This window comes from Poecilia latipinna, unplaced genomic scaffold (genome assembly GCF_001443285.1).
Source record: "Poecilia latipinna isolate Pla-1442-1.1 unplaced genomic scaffold, P_latipinna-1.0 Scaffold2061, whole genome shotgun sequence".
NCBI classification, from domain to species: Eukaryota; Metazoa; Chordata; class Actinopteri; order Cyprinodontiformes; family Poeciliidae; genus Poecilia; species Poecilia latipinna.
Window position 1 is genome coordinate 1 of NW_015114677.1, and position 20,084 is coordinate 20,084.

The 20,084-nt window shown below is 40.3% G+C and overlaps 2 protein-coding genes across 5 annotated transcripts in view; one reads left to right on the plus strand and one right to left on the minus strand.

The window, feature by feature from the left end:
• The first annotated feature begins 6 nt into the window (after positions 1-6).
• On the plus strand, positions 7-4,084 carry LOC106936011 (bone morphogenetic protein receptor type-1B-like). Its single transcript, XM_015016779.1, has 7 exons — positions 7-268; positions 349-493; positions 1,298-1,490; positions 1,570-1,867; positions 1,953-2,128; positions 2,234-2,364; positions 3,349-4,084. Exons 1-7 carry the CDS (start codon positions 159-161, stop codon positions 3,472-3,474), a joined length of 1,179 nt encoding a protein of 392 aa, XP_014872265.1. The 5' UTR covers positions 7-158; the 3' UTR covers positions 3,475-4,084.
• Positions 4,085-6,185: 2,101 nt separating this feature from the next.
• Positions 6,186-20,084, minus strand: part of LOC106936010 (netrin receptor UNC5C-like) — a 64,335-nt gene continuing 50,436 nt past the window's right edge. For all 4 annotated transcript variants that reach the window (XM_015016778.1, XM_015016777.1, XM_015016776.1 and 1 more), the window contains 9 exons: positions 19,854-20,045; positions 17,288-17,650; positions 15,754-15,841; positions 15,423-15,594; positions 11,079-11,312; positions 10,381-10,530; positions 9,488-9,652; positions 8,906-9,084; positions 6,186-7,035 (listed from right to left, as the gene is read on the minus strand). In XM_015016778.1, coding sequence (XP_014872264.1) covers positions 6,876-7,035; positions 8,906-9,084; positions 9,488-9,652; positions 10,381-10,530; positions 11,079-11,312; positions 15,423-15,594; positions 15,754-15,841; positions 17,288-17,650; positions 19,854-20,045 — 1,703 coding nt within the window. In that variant the 3' untranslated portion in view covers positions 6,186-6,875. The remainder of the gene's footprint in view (positions 7,036-8,905; positions 9,085-9,487; positions 9,653-10,380; positions 10,531-11,078; positions 11,313-15,422; positions 15,595-15,753; positions 15,842-17,287; positions 17,651-19,853; positions 20,046-20,084) is intronic.

The following is a 20,084-nucleotide window of genomic DNA, read 5'->3' on the forward strand; positions in this document are numbered from 1 at the left end:
GAGTAGTTCGACGCTGCCACTCACAATTAGAAAGATTCTCAAGTTGATAAGAGAGAGTGTCATCCTCCATTAATCAGTAACATTCCACCAACCTTCCTCTGTGCTCATTTAAATTAAGGACAGAAATAATTTTTTTTTTTTTTTTTTACTCTTGTTTCATGTTTTTTCTGTCAGAATACGTGGACAGCAGCATCCAGTACATAGCCCTGTTCATTTCGGTGACAGTTTGCAGCATCTTTTGTGTCGTTCTCGTCCTCTGCTACTTCAGGTACAAAATGCCTTTATGAACATTATAAACTAATACATTCATACTTGCTAAACCAATCCTTCTTTCCCTCTCCATGGCAGATATAAGCGACAGACATCGCGGCCGCCCTACAGTATCGACCTGGAGCAGGATGAGACATACATTCCTCCAGGGGAGACACTGAAGGATCTGATAGAGCATTCCCGCAGCGCCGGGTCCGGGTCTGGATCAGGTCTCCCTCTGCTGGTAGCAAATAAAAACAGCGTCCTAAAATGTCTTGGCATGTTTAAGTGTAGGTTAAATTTGCTCATCTAGAAAGACAAAGGATATTTTCAGTGAGTGGTCTATTTAGATCCCGAGTGCTGTTGTAAGAAGAGGTGATGCAACCCAGTTGTAAAGAAGTCTTGTTTTGCATGATTTTCAAACCATTTCATCATAAAATGTTCATAAAATATTAATTGTAAGAGCCTCCAACTGTAACACAACTAATAGGAATCACCAAAAACATAAAACATGCTTCACATTTTCAAAACCTTTTACAAATGAAAGTCTGAAAAGTGTCCCACACATTTAGGCTTAGTCGGCTTTACTCTGTGTTTTGGGTGCGAGTGAAAGATATATATATATATATTTTTTAAATTGTGCTCTTGCCTTCTCCTGTCTAATTCCACAATGTGAACTCATATCAGAAACTGCCATTGGTACACATGCAACCAGATCCACATGTAGAATGGTCTAGTCAAAGCCCAAACCTAAAAGGCAAGTGAGAATCCAAAGGCAGACATAAAAACCCATGTTCGCAAATTCTCTCCAGGACTTTCTAGATGTGACAATCTTCTAGAGATAACTCTAAACAACTTGTAGCTGTAATTGCAAGAGAGCATTGACTCGGGGGAGCTTTAGATTTAAAAATGTTCTACCTTGTGTTTATTACAAAAAATAAATAAATACCCACAACATACATAGAAGTTTGTAATTATAACTCAACAAAATATGAAAACCGTTTGGAAGAAGCTGAAGAAAACGAAACTGCTTGTGTTCCGTCGAAAGGTTCAGCGGACCATCGCCAAGCAGATTCAGATGGTTAAGCAGATCGGAAAAGGCCGATATGGAGAAGTGTGGATGGGCAGATGGAGAGGTGAGAGAGTGGCCGTCAAAGTCTTCTTCACAACCGAGGAGGAGAGCTGGTTCAGGGAAACGGAAATTTATCAGACCTTCCTGATGAGGCATGACAACATACTGGGTAGGTCGACAGAACCCAGAGGGTTTTCTGCTGGCGCTTGCTCCTCCTCCTCCCCTCATCCAGCCCGTATCGTCCGCAGGATTCATCGCAGCTGACATTAAAGGAACCGGCTCATGGACTCAGCTGTACCTGATTACAGACTACCACGAGAACGGATCCCTGTATGACTACCTCAAGTCCAACACCTTAGACGTCAGCGCTCTGCTGAAGCTGGCTTATTCCTCCATCTCAGGCCTTTGCCACCTGCACACAGAGATCTACGGCACACAGGGCAAACCTGCTATAGCGCACCGAGACCTAAAGAGCAAAAACATCCTGGTGAAAAAGAACGGCTTCTGCTGTATCGCCGACCTGGGGCTTGCTGTCAAGTTTAACAGGTAGAAGAGTTGTTTCGATGCAGATTATTGGAAGGCAGAATAAATGCATCCTGAAGCATAATTGTGTTCTCATTGTGCCTTTCAGCGACACCAATGAGGTAGACATCCCTCCTAACCTACGAGTTGGGACCAAGCGCTACATGCCGCCTGAAGTGCTGGACGAGGCCCTGAACACGTCCACCTTCCAGTCCTTCATCATGGCTGACATGTACAGTTTTGGTCTCATTCTTTGGGAAGTGGTGCGGCGATGCACCTCTGGAGGTCAGAAAAAGCGTACTTTAGTCATCAGAACTCATTCCAGTGCTTTTCTTTCTTTCTTTTTTTTGTTTTTGCTAATGATGACAGAGGACATTGACTTTCGTACAGGTGTTGTTGAAGAACATCAGCTGCCCTACCACGACCTCGTGCCCACTGACCCTTCGTATGAAGACATGAGGGAGGTGGTCTGCATTAAGAAGCAAAGACCTTCCATTGCAAATCACTGGAGCAGCGATGAGGTAACTATTTATGTTTTTGATTGCTATCAGCTGCCAGCCTCCAATTTAGTAATGCAAATGTGCATTCTGCTTTGGGAGGATTTTATGTTGGAAGTTAAGAGAAAGAAAGTGCTTCACTTTACCTAACCTCTAATTTTATTAAGTTGGACTTTAGCTCAAATAAAACCTTTTTACAGCAATAGCAACATGTAAAACTTTTATTCCTCCATCTGTGTTTCTGAACTCTTTATTCTTCCTACTCCTACAAAGGTCTGCAGACAAACTAACTGTTAGTACCTCAGTTTTAAGAAAATATTTAGAATTACATTTTGTTTTAGGTTTAATGTGCGTTTATAATCTTAACAAGGATATATTTTTCAAGGTGCAGGATTTCACTTTGATATAAAGCATTTTTGTTAAATGTTATGTTTATTTTTAATTGGAGAATAACAAAATCACCACATTTTCTTTCAGAGGGAGATTTTTTTTTTTTTGTTCTTTTAATTTATGCGACCATTAAATATTTGTTGTTAGAAGGTCGTATACAGCTATATCACCATTGTCATCCCTTGTAAAGATGTGAATAGAGGCTATAAAATGAATTAATCTTTTAGTGCTCTAGCATAATCTCTCACTTGAAAGAATACGGCTGTTCTCTAACATCTTTTATTACTGCAGCGTATTAACGGTGAGCTTCTGAGATTTTTTATTTTATAGTTTTTGCTTCTTTTATCATCCTTCTGTAAGGATGATAAAAGCCTTATGTTGCCATACTGCTAGTTGTCTTAAGCTGTAAAGTTATTGGTCTAATTTTAGTAATTAGATGAGTAGATATTTTCCTGTTGCCATTTTCTGTCTTTTACTGCCATAAAAGAAATGTTTCTTTTAAGGCCTTTTAGACATGACTAAGAAAAGCTGCTGGATTAATTTGTAGCCTGATGAGAATTACATTTATTTGTTTTTCTGTTCTGGTATTTCTAACTTGACATTGATGCGTGTCTTCAGTGTCTACGGCAGATGGGGAAACTGATGTCAGAGTGCTGGGCTCACAACCCGGCTTGTCGTCTCACAGCCCTCCGGGTGAAGAAGACCCTCGCGAAGATGTTAGAGTCCCAAGACATCAAACTGTGACAGAGAATCAGAGAGATGCTTTCTTCTCACCTACAGACTTGTCACTGCCACTGGCACAGACCTCTTAAAACGACCAGTCGGAGAAAGGGAAAATAAGAGACTGTGAATGATCGGACAAAAAAAGACACCGGCACGCAGGATAGGCGATAATGGCGCCAGGAAGAATGTCAAGAAAAAGATTTAGCAGACGTTTGTCCTCAGACTAAGAGATCAGATTGTGCTTTCTGTGAAAGCGGAGTGTTGGCCCGGCCAAAGATCGTCGGTGTGGGTGGGGAGCGGCCCTGCAGGTTCCAGTGAGGATGCCGCTGCAGCCCCCTTCCTGAAGCCATACAGCAGTATTCTGAGCAGTCTTTTGTGCTGTCACAACTGCCCTTTATGTGTTTGAGTGATTTTTATTTCCATGAGCTTTGTGAGACTCGTTGCATGGAGAGTTCACATTCAACATGATGGTAGCTTCAGCCTAATAATTCTAAGACAAGTGACCTCATAGTCAAAAAGAATATTGAATATATAAATGTATTTTTTATTTTGTAATTTTGTTCCCCATAATGTATTTTTTAAGTTTATTTTGTTTCAAAATTAAACTAAGATCTTCTGAGCTTTCCAAGCCAAGTCTGTCATCTTTGTATCATTTTTAAATTGCATTCAATTTTTACAAAGTTCATCAGAACTTGTTCAATAAAAAATGCCACTCTGAAACCATGGGCAGAATGACGCAACAAGCCCCACATGTCCCCAAAACGTAGAGGTTTCTTTCCAGAACTTTGAGATTACTTTCAGGTACTTTCCCAAAACGTTTTGTGGAACGCATTAGTTACTTTTCAATGTTTTCCAGGTATCTTACAAATGCAATGGGATTTGCTGGTTTTTTACCTTCCCTCTGCTTCTTTTAGACGATGCCTTGGTGTGCTTCCTTTGGCTGTAAAAGCTGTTTATGTAAAAAAAAAAAAAAAATCTAACTTGCCAGTAAGGTGAGCGTTTAAGTTCGATCCTTTCTAGGTTTTACTCTCGTCACAATTTCTGTGCCTCAAGATGATTATTCAACGCCAAACAAACTGGCCAATCATAAGGCGGACTGATTTGTTGCTGCTCCACTCTCCTCTAGATGTCGCCTTCTTAGCGCAATTTCTTTACCACAAGCTGATTGCTCAATGAAAAATCCAACTGAAAGATTATTTTCCTGCGTCCCAGATGTACTCTGGGTTTATTTCAACAGCGCTTTAGACGGCCACTCCACTTTAAGCTGATTGGTCAGTTTGGGTTCGTTCTACCTTGAGGAAATAAATGATTCTGTTGCATCTCTGTGCATTAAAGGTGATTAGGCAAAAAAATATATATATAACCAGCTAATCAGAAAAGAGATGGACCTGCTGCGTAGCATTTACCCACTAGTTGTCCCTCTATTAGCCTAATTTCTGTGCCCCAAGCTAGCTATGTTAGCAAACTGGCTAATCAGAACCAATAATTTTCTGTCACTTTTCAGCTCTAGATTGACCAGTTGGGTTTGCCACCGTCCACTCAGTTTGAGACATAAAAATCGTGAGGGAAATTTACACTTGGATCTCAAGAAGCAGATCCAAGCAGTGGAGTTTCACATTTTTATTTCTGCTTTGCCTGTAATCATATGGTAAGCTACACAAAACTGTATCAACAACAACAACAACAAAAAAAAAACCCTTTTCTACAGATACACAAACCTGACTTTCTCAGGAATTTTATTTCATAATGTTACAAAGTTGGATTTACAAGTACAAAAATGTTTGGCCAAAATTTGTGCCCACAGGATAACAATCTCCTCTGAAACATTGCTCTGCAGTTTCAGAAATTCAAACAAGAATGCTTCATTTATATTGTTGCATATAAATATAATTTATTATCAGTCTTAAAAATTCTTTCTTACACTTTGTACAGTAACTCGACAGATGAAACGCAAGCGAGGAACATCATGAGTGCCAGAAACAAACAGGCTACATTCTCGCTATGCACAACATTAATCATGAAGCTGAAGGACAATCAGGTAATGCAAAGGCTAGCCCACTGATAAATGAATAGATTGTTTCGAAAGGATGCAGAGTTTGCATAGACAGCTTTACAAAAACTTGGACAAATACATTTTGGAAAAAAGAAAAAAAAAAGAACACTGGAAAAGTCGCAAGTTCTCGCTTCATTAAAGGAATGTCGCATTTATAGCTATCAATAATTAATATGCACATGACCAGCATCATCACGACACTGATGGCTTCTGTCGTTTAATGTACAAACTTTCAAATCAGTTAAAATCTCAGCCTTTGTCTCAAAGTGCTGGAGAATGTGATTCGACTTCAAACACGAAGCAAGACGAGACTTAACTGATTAACTTTCAGGCTAAACTGACCCTCACATCTTACGTCTCCATTTTTTTTTTGGTAGAAAGCAGCTGTTTCCAGCCACATTGGTCCTACAAAAATAAAGTTGTTTGATCACAGGATCGAGTTGTGGAAATGATTCTATCTGATCATAAAAGTCATTACTGTCATTGTTATTTTGTTCTTCTGCATGGGATATTATGTAGGCTTCCATACCAAATCTAATTTCTAATTTAAAAAAAGGGGATAACCAGGGGAGGAGCTTTGAAAAATAATAATAATAATAATAAAAAATAAGATTAGAAATAACCAAAATGTTGTGGGGAAAAAAAGTTGCATACATAATAAAAACTCAATAATAATATATAACACTAAATAATAGCAATTATTATTACAACAGATGTGAAAATGTTCTTTATCCCTTTGTTTTTCTGACTCTTACTTCCGTGAGTGTCCACCAGGTGGTGCTGTGACACAAAGAAAGAAAATGCAACTAAATTAAAGGATTCTGCAACATACTAACAGGCAGAATGAAATAAAAAAACAAAAAACAAGCAACAAATATGTATATTGTTAAATACTGTGTTATCAAGGATTGCAGAATATTGACTTTGATGGCTGAGTGTTGCTCTCTCTGAACCCAGTCCTCCTCCTTTGATCCACTGACCTCTCGTCGATTGTTACTCGAATGCTGTGAGGGAATCGGCAGCAAAATCCATCCAAACAACCGGACAGCTGTTTCCAAGGAAACTAGAGCCAAAAATATCAAACTGTTGCACCAGAGAGAGGAAGGATCAGCCAGAAAAGTGACTGGCAAGGGTTCATGTTTGCTCTCCAGGTTTTTACACCCTTTTGTTGCCAATGTTTAACTGGGTCATGCCTGAGCAGACCTGGCTGTTTCGATACTTCCACCTCCATCAGCGTGCTCTCAGGTAGCTTTTAGAAGCGCGAAAGAGCATTTTCCACTGAGATTCCAAAATCAAAGTCTTGCCTTTAACTCCTCTCTTCTTTCACTCCTGTTTTTTTATCTCCTTCCTCCTCAGATGTAAGCAGACGTCAGTGCTCGGTCGCAGCAGGAACGAGGCTGTCGTGGCGACCCATCTCTTCCAGTACCTGGGCCAGGCGGCTGAGGTTGCCATCGGGGAAATGCTGAGCCTCCCACAAGTCCAGGATAACTCCCGTAGGGCTGGATTTGGTGGCGAAGTAGTTCAGATACCTAAACGAAAGATTATAGAGAAACAAGGAGGAGTGTGTTAGGAAACATGCCGAGAGGCGAATCTAAAGGAATATTAGCTGCTTCTTTGTTGAGGTATTCACATGTTTCCAGAAAACTTCCATGTCTACAAATGTGCTGCTTTTTGATTGGTCTGTATACATTTTAAATACACTCTTTTGAATCTCTCAAAAGAAAATATAGCTGAGGCAAAAACTCAAATGATCAAATTCTCTCTAATTAAACCCATCAAGTAATTGCGCCACACACACTTGATTTTTAAACTATTTTTTTCCCCCCAAAATATTTTTGTTATGTTTGCCAGTTTTACAACTTAGAAAACACAAGTCCGTCCAAAGAATTATTTAGATTTTTGTTTAAAAAGCTGAAGATGAAATAAGTTTTTTCTGCTTTGGAGAACATTCAAACTCTCAGAGTTTTTAATTCACCGCTTAATTTTTTAACGGTCAAATCACCAAAGGTCAATTGAAGGCTAAATTAATTGCTAGTCAGGAACTTGGCTAGCTAATCGTTCTTACTTTCTGAGATCTTCATTAATTAAAACATCAACAGCACTTTTCCTCACTGAAAGACTAAAAGTATTCAACAGCTGCTCAAGAAGAGACTGAAGCAACTTCTGCCAGAACAAAGCAGGAACAACACGAATGGTTGTGTAGATTTTAAGATTTGATACTCTCCACAAATATCAGCAGCACGCCTGGTGAAAGACATAAACAGAAACCTTAAAATGAATTGCTCTTACTCAGGCTTGATGACGTGGATGCATGAATCTCAAGCCAAGATCTTTTGAGGCTGTTTTTTTGTGACCCTCCTTAACGTCCTCCTCACTGTTTGCAGCAGAAAGATTCAAAACCAGCCTTTAACACAGCTCCGGTTTCGTTTTTCCTTTTAAAGTTGATGTGAATGTAAGGAATGGGTATGTTTAAACAAGTATCTATCTTCTTGGCGATTTACTAAATTGTAGATCGACATGAATCTGTGAACGCCATGTTCTCTGGTCTTTCCCATTTTGAGGAGCAATCAAGAAATTATTCCTTGAAAGCCGTATTTACAGTGTCTTGAATTACAACTTAAAGCTGCCACATAGCTTAAGAAACTTAGAAAAGCAGAACGTTGAATACGATTATTCCTTCGTCAGGATGCTTTCCCCATTTGATTAAAATGAGATATTATGGTGATAAGATATTTTATTTTAAAACTTTTAGACTTTTGTATTTTTTATTTTTTTGTCTGAGAAGGAAAGTTTATTTACAAATCTAAACAAAACATAAAAATCACTACTAAGACGCATCACTGGTGTGAGCTGTGAGTGAGGAGCTAGTTGAAGTCTCTCGCTAGCGTTCCTCTGCCTCCGTGCTGAACTCGGTAAGAGGTCTCGTCAATCTGCAGCTGCTGCCTGTGATAAGGCTGTCCTGCTGAGCTGGGATCTTATAAATGGATTCACACTGTATCTCCATCTCGCTCTCTCTCCCTCTCTCACACACGCGCACGCGTGCACGGGACCATCAAAGACACACGCGGGTGACGTTTTGCACTGAAGAAGCGTCTCTCTCCATCTTCGTCTCTCTCCGTCTTTGTCGGAGTTCGCTCCACGTCAATTAATCTCAATTCAGCTGATGCTTATCACAATGAGTCACATCCCAGCAGAACAATCACAATCAAATTAAAAATAGATTAGTTATCTGCAATTTGTCTCCATGCAAAGTAGGTCTCTGCTTCTTCTGAAAAGGATAATACGGCAGATAAAAGTTTAACACGAGCGGCTTTTTGAGTTTTATTGGCCGCTGGCAGCAGCCTGTCGGGGCGCAAACACAGTCCTGATGTTACGCAAGCGTCTCGCTCGTCTTCCCACCTGTCAAGATTAAGTTTGTGGGCCAACATCCTCCAGTCGTTGCCTCTGGTCTGCGGCGCGTCAAGGCTGCCGCACAGCTTCTGTCGAATGGAGAGCGGGATGCGGAAAGCGTTCGGACCGACCAGTGTGGTGATGTTGCTGGCGGGGTCGAGCAGAGACGTGTCGATGCTCTGGGAGTCCTGTACAGATAGAAGGGATGCACCGAAGGAGCTGCAGTCAGAGAAAACGTAGGCTCGCTCCTTGGACTTGTTCACATTTCGTCACTTTCTTCAAACTTCATTGTAGCTAAATAAGATGTTGTGTGACTGAACAAATCAAGCGTATAATCGGGAAGTGGAAGGGAAAATGTTAACTTTGACTGGGCCGTTATTAGAAATACATATGTTTTGATCCAAACCACAGCATTGTAATGTGTAGCATCACCCAGCAGGAAGGCGAACCTCTGTCCTGCCTTTGACTCCATCCAGAGTGGGGGAACCTTCTTTTGGCATTATGCCGCCAAGTGTTACTGCAGAAAGATTTCATCTACCACATTTCTGTTTTGAAATATCGTATATTTAACCTTTAGATATAAAGCCGCACCTCTGAGAGTGTAGTATCCAGCTGAAAAATCTGTCCTTCTCCTTCAACTTGCCGCACACATATCTTACAGCTCAGGTCCCCCGTGCTGACTGAGAAGCGCTCCAGAGTAAAGCAGCAGTGGAGGTTCCTCTGTGAACCGGTCCACACTTGCTGGAAGGACAGCTCCTGCAAGAGACACAGAGGAGTAAGCAGGACCGTTCTCAACAGCATCGGTCCCGTCATGAAAATATGTTTTTAAATAAAATAGTCAGCTTGATCTGCTGGACAGAAACGAAAGCAAAAAAAAATAAAAAATAAAAAAATAATAATAATAAAAAAAGGATCATGTATTTTTTTTTTCTCCTGATCTGCAAGCGCTACCAGTTCATGCTGAAAACAAAAAATCTTCAGTTTGACTAAACTTGTCAAACTGAAGCACTGAGAGACTAAAAGATGCTTGAAGGGAAACAATTTTCCATGAGATGTTGACACAGGTCTGCCATTCATTTAGACTGCGCAAGAGTAAGAGAGGAGACAAAGGGAAGCTTAACAGAGGACAACAAGGTTAGTCTTTTTTTTAAATTCTTTCTAACTTTCAAACTTTGTCCGTCACGGACAATGATAGATTTGGTGTTTAAGCAGACTTTTGAAAATCTCTGATTAGAAGTCAGGATCAGCATGCTTGAAGCAAACTACATGATGTCTGCAGTTTTAGAAATACCAGACATGATAACTGTGCTACTTGCTAAAGCTAAGCTTCAAAATGTAAGTAAAAGGAACTGATATCTCATGGACATGGAGGGGTGTGACTGACTGCTAGGAGGTCTTCTTAGACTGTCTTCTTAAAGAGAAATCAGACTTGGTTTATTTGACTATACAGAATTGACATTTGCAGGAGACATTTGCAGTCCTACCTGATACTTTGCTAGGAGTTTGCTCTTCCATAACGGCTGGGGAACATCATGGATGGAAAGTCTCAGGTTGTGGGTGCTGTCTTTAAAGTTTAAAGTCTTTGGTTCATCCAGCAATTTTCCACCCATTTGCTTCTCCATCTGCAGAACCTCCTGCAAATGCACACATGCACTTTATTTGCAACGAGACCATCCACAACTTGCAGTGCATCCTGTTTTGAAGGACAGCTTGTAGACGTGTCAGTCTTTAAAAAAAAAAAAAAGAGGAAAAGAAACAGCCTTGGTCTGTGTTCTTGCAGCTGGATAACTATCACCTCTCATTACCCGTCCCCAAATTTAATAACTGCGTTCAATATCCCCCTCAGCAGAGTAATTTCTCCTTATCTTTCCTCCACATAGGTGCGTCCAGGTATTAAACAGAATTGATGTGATGAGAGAGCAGCAGAGAAGGGGGGATAAATGTGGCTTATTGCATTGATGCAGAGGCTACATCTCTCAGGGAGCCGCATCGTATCTCAAGCGACGTGACAGGACCGTGCAACGCTTTCTCGTCTGCTGGCTGTTCCCTCACACAAACAGCTCAGGCAAAATGAAAACCCAAAAATGTGTCATTAATGCTCAAAAACAATCCAATTCTGCCGATACGACCTTCAGCAGACGCGAAGAGATTAAATCACCTGCGAGCGCAGCCGTGTGTGTACCTTGAGTGCATCCTGAGTGTCGTCCAGACAGTAAACTCGGATGTGGTACTCCATGGCGGGGCAGGTGACGGGGCCAAAGATGGCTAGTTTGAGGCGCTTGATGGTGGCAGCGCTCAGAGACTGGCCCACGAGGCAGTATGTTCCTAGCGTCTCCGTCAGGATGTGGCATGCCTCTTCATCCATCTGGATATAGCACGGCGTGGTGAAGTTTTCCTCTCCTACTACCACCACATCCTGCAGCACAGACAGGTAGATAAAAGCAGCAATGAATGTACATGCTGATATGCCAGCATGTCCGTGCTTTCATCAAAAACCCAAGAATAAAAGCATAAATCGACAAATGTAGCAACAGGAGAGCGACCATCTGGGATTAAAGACACGAAATCAGATCGTCAGGACGGCTGACACGTCCTCCACCAACACTGACGCTTTGTTTCGCCTTTTTGAACAAAGGCGAACACGATCTGCTCCTTAAGTCAGTTCAGACTTACACAGACTTTGTCAGCAGTAATAATGGCCTTTGATGACAGAAGTCATCTCACGATATATGAAAAAAGCCACTGTTCAAGAGCGTGCAGAGTCAGGACGTAGCGGAGAACATGAGACGCCATGAATCTGAAAATGTGTAGCAGCGCGCAAAAGAATGCAAAGACCACCAGTCGGTCAGCTGTGTCCAACATCCAAACGTACAGATTAGCTAGTAGATTGTCGTCTTGGAAATTAGTCCTAAAAAATGCATGTGGTCAAAGGAGATTTAATTATGTCATTAGTGTTATGCTGCTGTCTTACAACTCTAAGTGTAGGAACCCCGATTTTGTCTGAGGATCACAGAAAATTTAAGAAACTGTATTTGATGCAGCCAAAGTAGGAGCGTTTCCCAGAACAAATTTTGTCTTACACTCACCAAATCACTAATGATTTGATGTGTGTATGCGTCGTGTAGTTTGTTCTTTTCCTGGGTGGGAGGTGACTTAACATCTAGTTCATCTAGAGGAGACCGAGACCTGTCTTCTGAAGATACTGCCCTCCCTTTCCCAACACACCAGAAGCAAATGGCTGAATCCCCTCATCAGTAGAGCCCTGGTATATAACCAGCCGTTAACTTGATTAACAGCGTACTTAAAGAACGTTAAACTATGGCACTAGTTACATATTTAACATACCCGCCGGTCGGCAGGAAGCAACAATCTAACTTTGCAGCGTTTTGGATTTATTTTTGTTTACCGCCACGTTTTGTAGCTGCTCGGTAAATTTAGATGAATTTCAATGCAAAAGGCACAATTGAGGCTCTGACCTTTAAAAAAACAAGCTCCGTCCTTTTGCAATATTAATGTGTGTTTTCGCGTGTGACTCCCTCCGACACTCACTCATTATGTACGCCGGATAATGGAACATGTAGTATTCAGGCCATCTGAACCTGACCCCCTTTAATGGCGCCATCGCCTGGACATATTTCTCTTTCATTAGGACCGTCCTGTCTGAGGCGACTCATGCCTCCCTCCGTCTTCCCATCCTGTCTTCTCTCTCTCTCTCTCTCTCTCTCTCCGCCGGCTCTCCCGATCTTGATCTTTGAGTCACTCGCTCTCTTTCTCAGTGTAACAAACACTCCTGCCAGCAGCACACTGGTATTAATTCAACCCATTATGGGAGACAGAAGAGGAATTACAGCATTTTATTGTGAGCTGTGCCATTTAACAGCAGCATTATGGCTGATCATTAGACTCTTTAACTGGCCCTATGGGATGGCACTGGGGGCTTTCCTATTGGGGGATAATGAGAACACGCAGTAGACGAAGTGAGCTTGTACTTTGTTTATACAGTATGTGCACAAACAAACGCAATCGAGTGAGCGAGCGCAGCTTTAATTTATTCACACCACACATCTTTTGGCTAGGATTTGTTTTTTTTTCCCAGGATTTTTTTTTTTTTTTTTTAAAGAAATTTATGAAGCAGAAAGTCACAAAATATTCCTCACTATACGTTCTGTGATCATCAACATGCCTCTGGAGGGACGCCGTGTGTATTTGTGAGTTCCAGATAGATTTGGTAATTACCCATTCAGCGATGCTCATCTCCTGTGTTCCTAAAGACGGATCCAAAAGTGTGTTTTCACAGTCGCCCACGTAGCACAAACTTCTGGGAGGAAGTGAGCTGAGATTTATGAGCTGGTCAAACTGTTCAAACACTTAATCATTGGTTGTTGTTGTTTTGTTTTTTTTGTTTTTTTTTTTTTATTTAAAAATGATTAGAGTTGTGCTGTTTTCTTTTGGCCACAAAAATCCTCACTGCACATGAAGAGGTTTAAAAAAAAAAAGTAAGGATGCTGAAGTCATTATTTAGTAACCTGCTGAAAGAGCATCGTATTGGATACCGAAGATGAATTTGAAACTGCCGCTTTGCCCATTTTGACTCTTATATCAATTTAGACAAACAGCTGAAATCTGCATGATTTCAGAATGATTATTCATGTTTGCAGTTTGCTGGCTCCACAGGATTTTTTTTTTTGTCCAAAAATTTTCTCTCGACTAGAAAACAAGTAAATGAATAAAATATTGTAATGTTGTCTAAATGATGAGTTTACAGTTTAAACTACTAAACTATTTTGAATTTGTCAAGACCTTTCAGTGATAAGGATGGAAGTACAGTTTATACTAATGACCTTTTATGAGTGATTAAATGATTTTAATGCAGGCATAAGAAAAATGAGTGCATAGTAATTTCAAGGACTGTATTACGCTTATAAAGTCATATTCAGAAAATTAGAATATGTGTCCTGATGATGCTCATTTGTCAGATTAAAATAAAGTGGATCCCTGGTATTCACAGGGGATAGGAACTTGGGGGTTACCAAGCTCACATTTCTATATGACAAACGTTTTTTTCATTGGAATGATTTATTATTCCAATCTTAAATTTCATGTTTTTATTAGCTGTAAGCAAAAAAAAAAAAAAAAAAAAAAAAATCATCATAATTAACCGAAACACTTACAACGAAAAACTGTATGCAATTAATAAATATGCGTTTCACTTAGTGATTTGGGTTTAAATCAAATGAAATTAACTTTTCAGGAATATTCTAACACAAAATGGGAATCAAGCTGTGTTGGAAGATTGCACTACAAGATCTTATTTAGATGCTGCTGCAGGTTGCATGTGAAGAACTACAAATGTTTAACTTTGGAAATAGGAATACTATTTTAAATAGTGGCGATGGTTCAGTCAGATCAGCACAAGCATGAGGAGTTTTAAACAATCAGCGCGATTGATGTCATGACCTGAGCGTAGGAGCGGGGGTTTTGTAGTTCAAACTGATTTATTTATGCAGAATGATGAGAGGCTTGTGTCTTCTGAAGCATGCCATGGTGGACTAATGCCAGACCCTGGAACCCTATTTCATGGCACTCCAATGCTATAACATCGTGGCTCTTGGAGTACAGGGTGTTTCACATTCGTTCAGCTTGAAGAACTCCCTAATACGCCTGAGAAAAGTGTGCAAGCATTTGGCGTTCTGCAGCCAGAGGAACTGACTCGAGTCTGAGGGCTGCAAGACGAAGCAGAACTACTTAAATGCGACGGGTAAATATTTATAATTGGGAAGAGGAATGATGAGACCAAGCACAGTGTTTTCAATTTCTTACTGTCCTCTTTTTTTTTGTAAAACTGTAACTTCACAGCTTCACAAAAGCTGTGAATTTAGATGTGGTTTTTTATTTTATTTTATTGTTTTATTGTCCATAAACAAAGTGGTAATATGTAAATGAAAACTGTTTTCAGGCAACATATTTTGAATTTCAAAAGCCAGCTATGGAGTATTTCATTAATCCCATGTAAAATGTTGCCAATAAGGATTTCTGCACGTTAATCTAGCCCACACTTTTGATTAAAAAATCACAATAAAGAGGGAAACAAGACCCAGATGCATAGAAGGGACAAAATATCTATCCTTAAGCATCTACTGTGATCTGACTTGATAATTTGGGCTCTGAGGAAAAGGGTTCGAATAAGTCAGTACACAAAAACACATGTATCGAAGAAAGCCATAATAAAGGAACGGGTAAAGACCAGTTTTACTCTCAGAGATCAGAGGTTTACTCTTTCAGCACTTGATTAGAACCGAGCTTGAAACTAAACTTTTATCTGCTGTTCAAAGGAATATCATCTTTCTCGTTTGTTCTTTACTCAACGCGCAGCTAAACTTTCAGCAAACCACATACATCTTGGAAAAAAGAAAATGCCCTGAGTAAATTAAACTTTAAATCCGATGTTTAACTTGAAAGGAAGCCATCCTGATGTCTTACAGGAATGTACATTTTCAGAACCGTCTGAGGCGGTCTGAAATCTCACTTCCCACTGGTTCTGCGGGGACTGGCTCTTGAGCTGGATCAGCCAGTCCTGCTGGCCGTCACACACGGCACAGTGGTGCATGGTGATGATGACGGGACGTGTCAGCAGGGCCCCAGGAGGCCCACAGCTCACTATGGGGCTCAGCACTGTTTGACCATCTTCCACAGAAGGCCTGAAGGTTTTATTTAGAGAGAGAAGGAAAAAAAAAATGAAAAAAGGAACATACACATGCTGTTCAGTGACAGTGTTGACAGCAGTCTGTGTGAGAGTGCGACAGGGCACAGTGGACGGGGGTAAACACAGCTCTCGGGTGTTGAGCAGAGATCCGTACCTCAGGTTGTCCTTCCTCTGAACGGTCACGTACATCTCGTAGACTCTGCCTTGAGGAATGGCCCCCGCTGGTATGAGCAGACTCACGCCTGACGAACAAATAAGAGAGGAAACAAACGTGCAACCAAAACTTTGACTTGTGTGGCCCACCAGTGTAGCATGCACGTTACATTTGTGGTGCTTTTTATGTCTGTAGTGCTTAATTTGAACGGTAAATCTCACATGTGCATGCATCAAAAGGGTTCAAGATAAAAAAAAATAAAATAAATAAATAAAAAGTATTGGTTTTTGGAAAATTGTTTTGGAAACTATTACATCTTTCTTCTGGATTCTGTGCCATGGTGATAATATGTATTCTCACATAAAACTCACATTTTATTGCCTTTTCCATGATATCGTAAATGATGCCGGATTTCATTTCTACAATCAATGATCTCCCTTCTCCTTATAGCGTTCCTATATAGCTACAGCTTTTGCATTTTTCCATCTGAGATTGATTTGAAATGATGTCTTGTCTCATGTGTTTTTTTTTCTTTCTTTTTTTTTTTTAGGAACAAATCCATCAAATTTCCTCATGCATACACACAATCTAGGCTTTTCTCTCTCAGGAGGGGGAGGTATTAAGTTTGAACACTGATTTCCATTGTAATTGAAGTAAACTTCTCAAAAAGGTGACAGACAGGTTTCCCCTTCGATCATGGATCTGCCTCACAGGAAAGCCGCGGCACATTTTAAAAATGCAGGAACAGCCACACAGGAAGTGTCACCAAATATTTCATTACTCTGACACACAAACATATCGAATATCAAATGCCCTTTCTGCTCCATATCGCCCGTGTAACATAATAAGGTGAAAATATTTTTCAGGTATCATAAAAAAAACGGGAAAAAAAAAAAAAAAAAACTTGAGAAATGTGAGAAGTCTGTTGCATCCTTTAAAGTCAGAGCTAGTTTGTCTATGCTTGTCAACACGCATCTGTGGTGTGATCCGTACAGCCTGCACGTGTTTGAAGTGAAGACAGCATGGCTAATGTAAGCTGCCTCAAACTAGAACACCTCGACTTTGGCGCTTGTGGTGGAGGCACCTCAGGTATCCATCAACTCCTGTCATACTGCGCGCAGTCAGCTGCCTGATAAGTTGCATATGGCTAAGCGTATCACTTCAAAGTCACATCTGTTTGTATGTTTTATGTAGCGGTGGTAAAGTATAACAGGCAGCCAAGGTCTGCAAGTGGAACAACACGCCTACTGTACCCAGAGTTTGCTTTGCAAGGAAAACTGATAGTGTGTGTTTGTGTTGAAAACTGCACGAAGATCATGGATGATTTGGTTTTAGCAGTCGGAAAAAAAAGGTTTGTATTTGATTAGATCATTATATCAGTAAAAATCTTATGGAGAACATAATAATATGTACATTTCTAGGTCTTCACAAAAACTAATTTTTGTGGAGACATTTTTACATCTCCCTAAACCGGTGAACATTTCTACTGGATATCAAATCAACACACAGATACGGAGGCATCTTGCTGTTCTACCTGAGTTGGGCACAATCAGCTGCCCCCCCTGCGAGCTGAAGGAGCCCAGAGCGGTGCAGGAGGGATCCCTGGTGCGCAGCAGCGTCTGCGTCTGCATGCGCCGGCCCATCGTGCTGTCGCTGTTGTCCAGCAGGCAGTGGGGAAGCTTTGGGGACAGCTTGGAGGACAGCTCCCCTCCCAGGTCGTCCTGAGGCGTCACCAGACCCGAGGAGTTGTACACCTTGATCTTCAGGTTGGGCAGTGGATCCAGCAGCGGGGAGTTGGTCATGGGGATTTTGTCGGCCACGTCATGGAGGGCGTAAACCGGGCCGCGGTACATGGCGGCCGCCGAGGTCAAGTCAGGAGGGGCTGTTAAGAGATCAGCTGTGGGGAAAAACAAAAAAAAAAAAAACAAAAGGCAAAGTAAATCCAGTTTTTGTAATTTTGGGGGAAAAACACACAAAACTGAACTCAGAACAGCTGCTTTGCTTTACTCTGCTGCTTTTTCACTCATTAAGGAAGTCTGCTTCAGTGGCAACAAACATTACTCAGTCTGAGAAGTTCGTGGCGCAGCTGTGATTCATGAAGAACAGATGGCATCACAAGAACTGAGTTTACCCTGTAGGAAGCCTGCAAACTTAAGCTCCTTTACTGCCTCCACACCCACTCCGCTTTCCTGCCACGGGATACTTTATACCACACATATGCCACGGAAGGTAATAAAATTAGGGGTGATTATTTGTTGTTTATGAAACGTCAGCGGCTGTGGTGATTACACTTTGAATTAAGGGGATCACTGCAGAGAGAGAGGAGACTGCAGGTACAGGTAGAGGAAAAAACAGACAAACAGATACAAGAAAAACAAAATCTTGGTTTTCCACATTTAAAAATCTGGTGTTAAGTGCTACAAATTAAAGCAGAATGATGAAAAACCAACAACTATCACATTAGGATTTCCACAAATCCTTTGAAATGAAACATTTGACGCCTAAGTTAACATCTATTTCCCAGGAAATGAAAATAAAAAGTGATAATGTGATGAGACACTAAGCAGAAATGTTGATCAGCGGAACTGAAAATCCTTTAGCCAACTTGCCTTAATATGTTTCTTTATCATTATTCAATCTCGTTAATGCTGCTTGTATATCACGTGACAATTGATTACATAGTGAAGCACATAGTAGTAAAAACCTACTATATGATACAGATTTTACTACTAATTGGAGCTTACACATTTTTCTTTCTGTTTATACTCATATTAACTGATAATTGCACACTTAAAATAATACTTTCTCAAAACATTGTTTTTATATGTCCACATCGTATGTTTCTCCCCAACAGAAACAGTAGTAGGCCTGAGTCTGGCATGAAGTCTTTCATTTTTCACCTTAAAATGAAAGTTACTTTTTAAAATTAACTTAAGCAGTAGTGAGAAATCCTTTAGCACGATTTCATTATGGAAGAGAAAACTTGAAAGCCTCATAATGCTTTTTAAAACCTGTTTTTTTTTTTTTCACTGCCTCCAGTCATTGTTGTCACGCTTTACCTTTAAGTCCAGTTTAAGTGCTGATGACTCACTTCAGATCAACACTGTGGCACAGAGGCGACTCCAATTATGCTTTAATGACAAGTCCTGGTTTAACCTTCTGTCATATATTTACATCATCATAGCATGTCATTCACATCACAGAAACATTTGATACTTTAGAGCGTCCAGGTCAAACAAACCTCTAAAGGCGGACGTTATGGGCTGTTAATGTAAGCCACTCCAGATGTCTCTCAAAGCATTTAGGCTAACACAACGTGATCTAATGTGCTGTGATGTTGACTTGTCCTTCAGCTAAATCTTGTTTGCCAAGTTTGTTTAAAAGCCTAAATATTTAAAACACAGACAGTTACAAAAACAAAAACGTGCTTGAGGTAAAGCTGACATAATTCTAAGTAAATTGAAGACTATGTAAAAAAAGGTTTCTGTGTTATTTTTGACTATTTTTTTATATATATATATATATATATTTTTTTTTTTTTTTTGCTAATGCAAAACAAGGCATTCGTAATGATAGAGATGTTTGGTAAGAAACCAAAACTATTTTGGAATCAAATCCTTTATCAACTCTAAAGTAGCAGGATATATTATGGCCTGTGGCTATTTTATTGAATTTATAATTTTTTTTTTTTTTTTTTGTCAAAAACATAACTAAAATCTTAAATAATATTATTTCAGGTGGTGCCTTAAGGTAAAGTGACATAATGTACTTTTTTTTATTGGGAGCTCTTTTAAATGACATTTGGACCTCGTTCATTTCATTTTAGTATTTTTGAACTTTGACTAATCTACCCTTTTCTGCTCTGGTTGTCATGCTAAGGTACTAAACTAATTATTTAATTTATAACAAAAAAATAAAAAATAAAAACAATAAAATACAAGAACATCTAAATGAAAAATGCTAATTTTACATGAGATAATGGAGTAATTACTTATGCATGTAAATTATCAAAAAGGAAATCTCCAATAATTTGCACACGTTGTACCTATTTTGTCACACATGCCCACAGATTAAAACCCTTAACATCCCCGCTGACCCACCTTTGCGTGCGGTCTTGATGCTGACCGGTTGGAAGCCTCCGTTCAGGGCAGACGAATCGATGATGTCGGAGCTGAACTCCCGATGGTTCTTCCTGTAGATGAAGAGCGCCACGACGACGGAGATAACCACGCACAGGATCACGGCGATGACAATGCCCACATAGAGGGCTACGTCATCTGTACTGGGAGCCACTGGGGGGCAGGGGGGGGGGGACAAGCAGAGATAGGATA

Excerpts from the sequence above, each read along its gene's own strand:
- LOC106936011 (XM_015016779.1), top strand. The coding sequence starts at position 159 with ATGTTTTTTCTGTCAGAATACGTGGACAGCAGCATCCAGTACATAGCC. Across the intron at positions 2,129-2,233 it reads GCGGCGATGCACCTCTGGAG|GTGTTGTTGAAGAACATCAG; the intron begins GTCAGAAAAAGC and ends ACTTTCGTACAG. Across the intron at positions 2,365-3,348 it reads ATCACTGGAGCAGCGATGAG|TGTCTACGGCAGATGGGGAA; the intron begins GTAACTATTTAT and ends GCGTGTCTTCAG.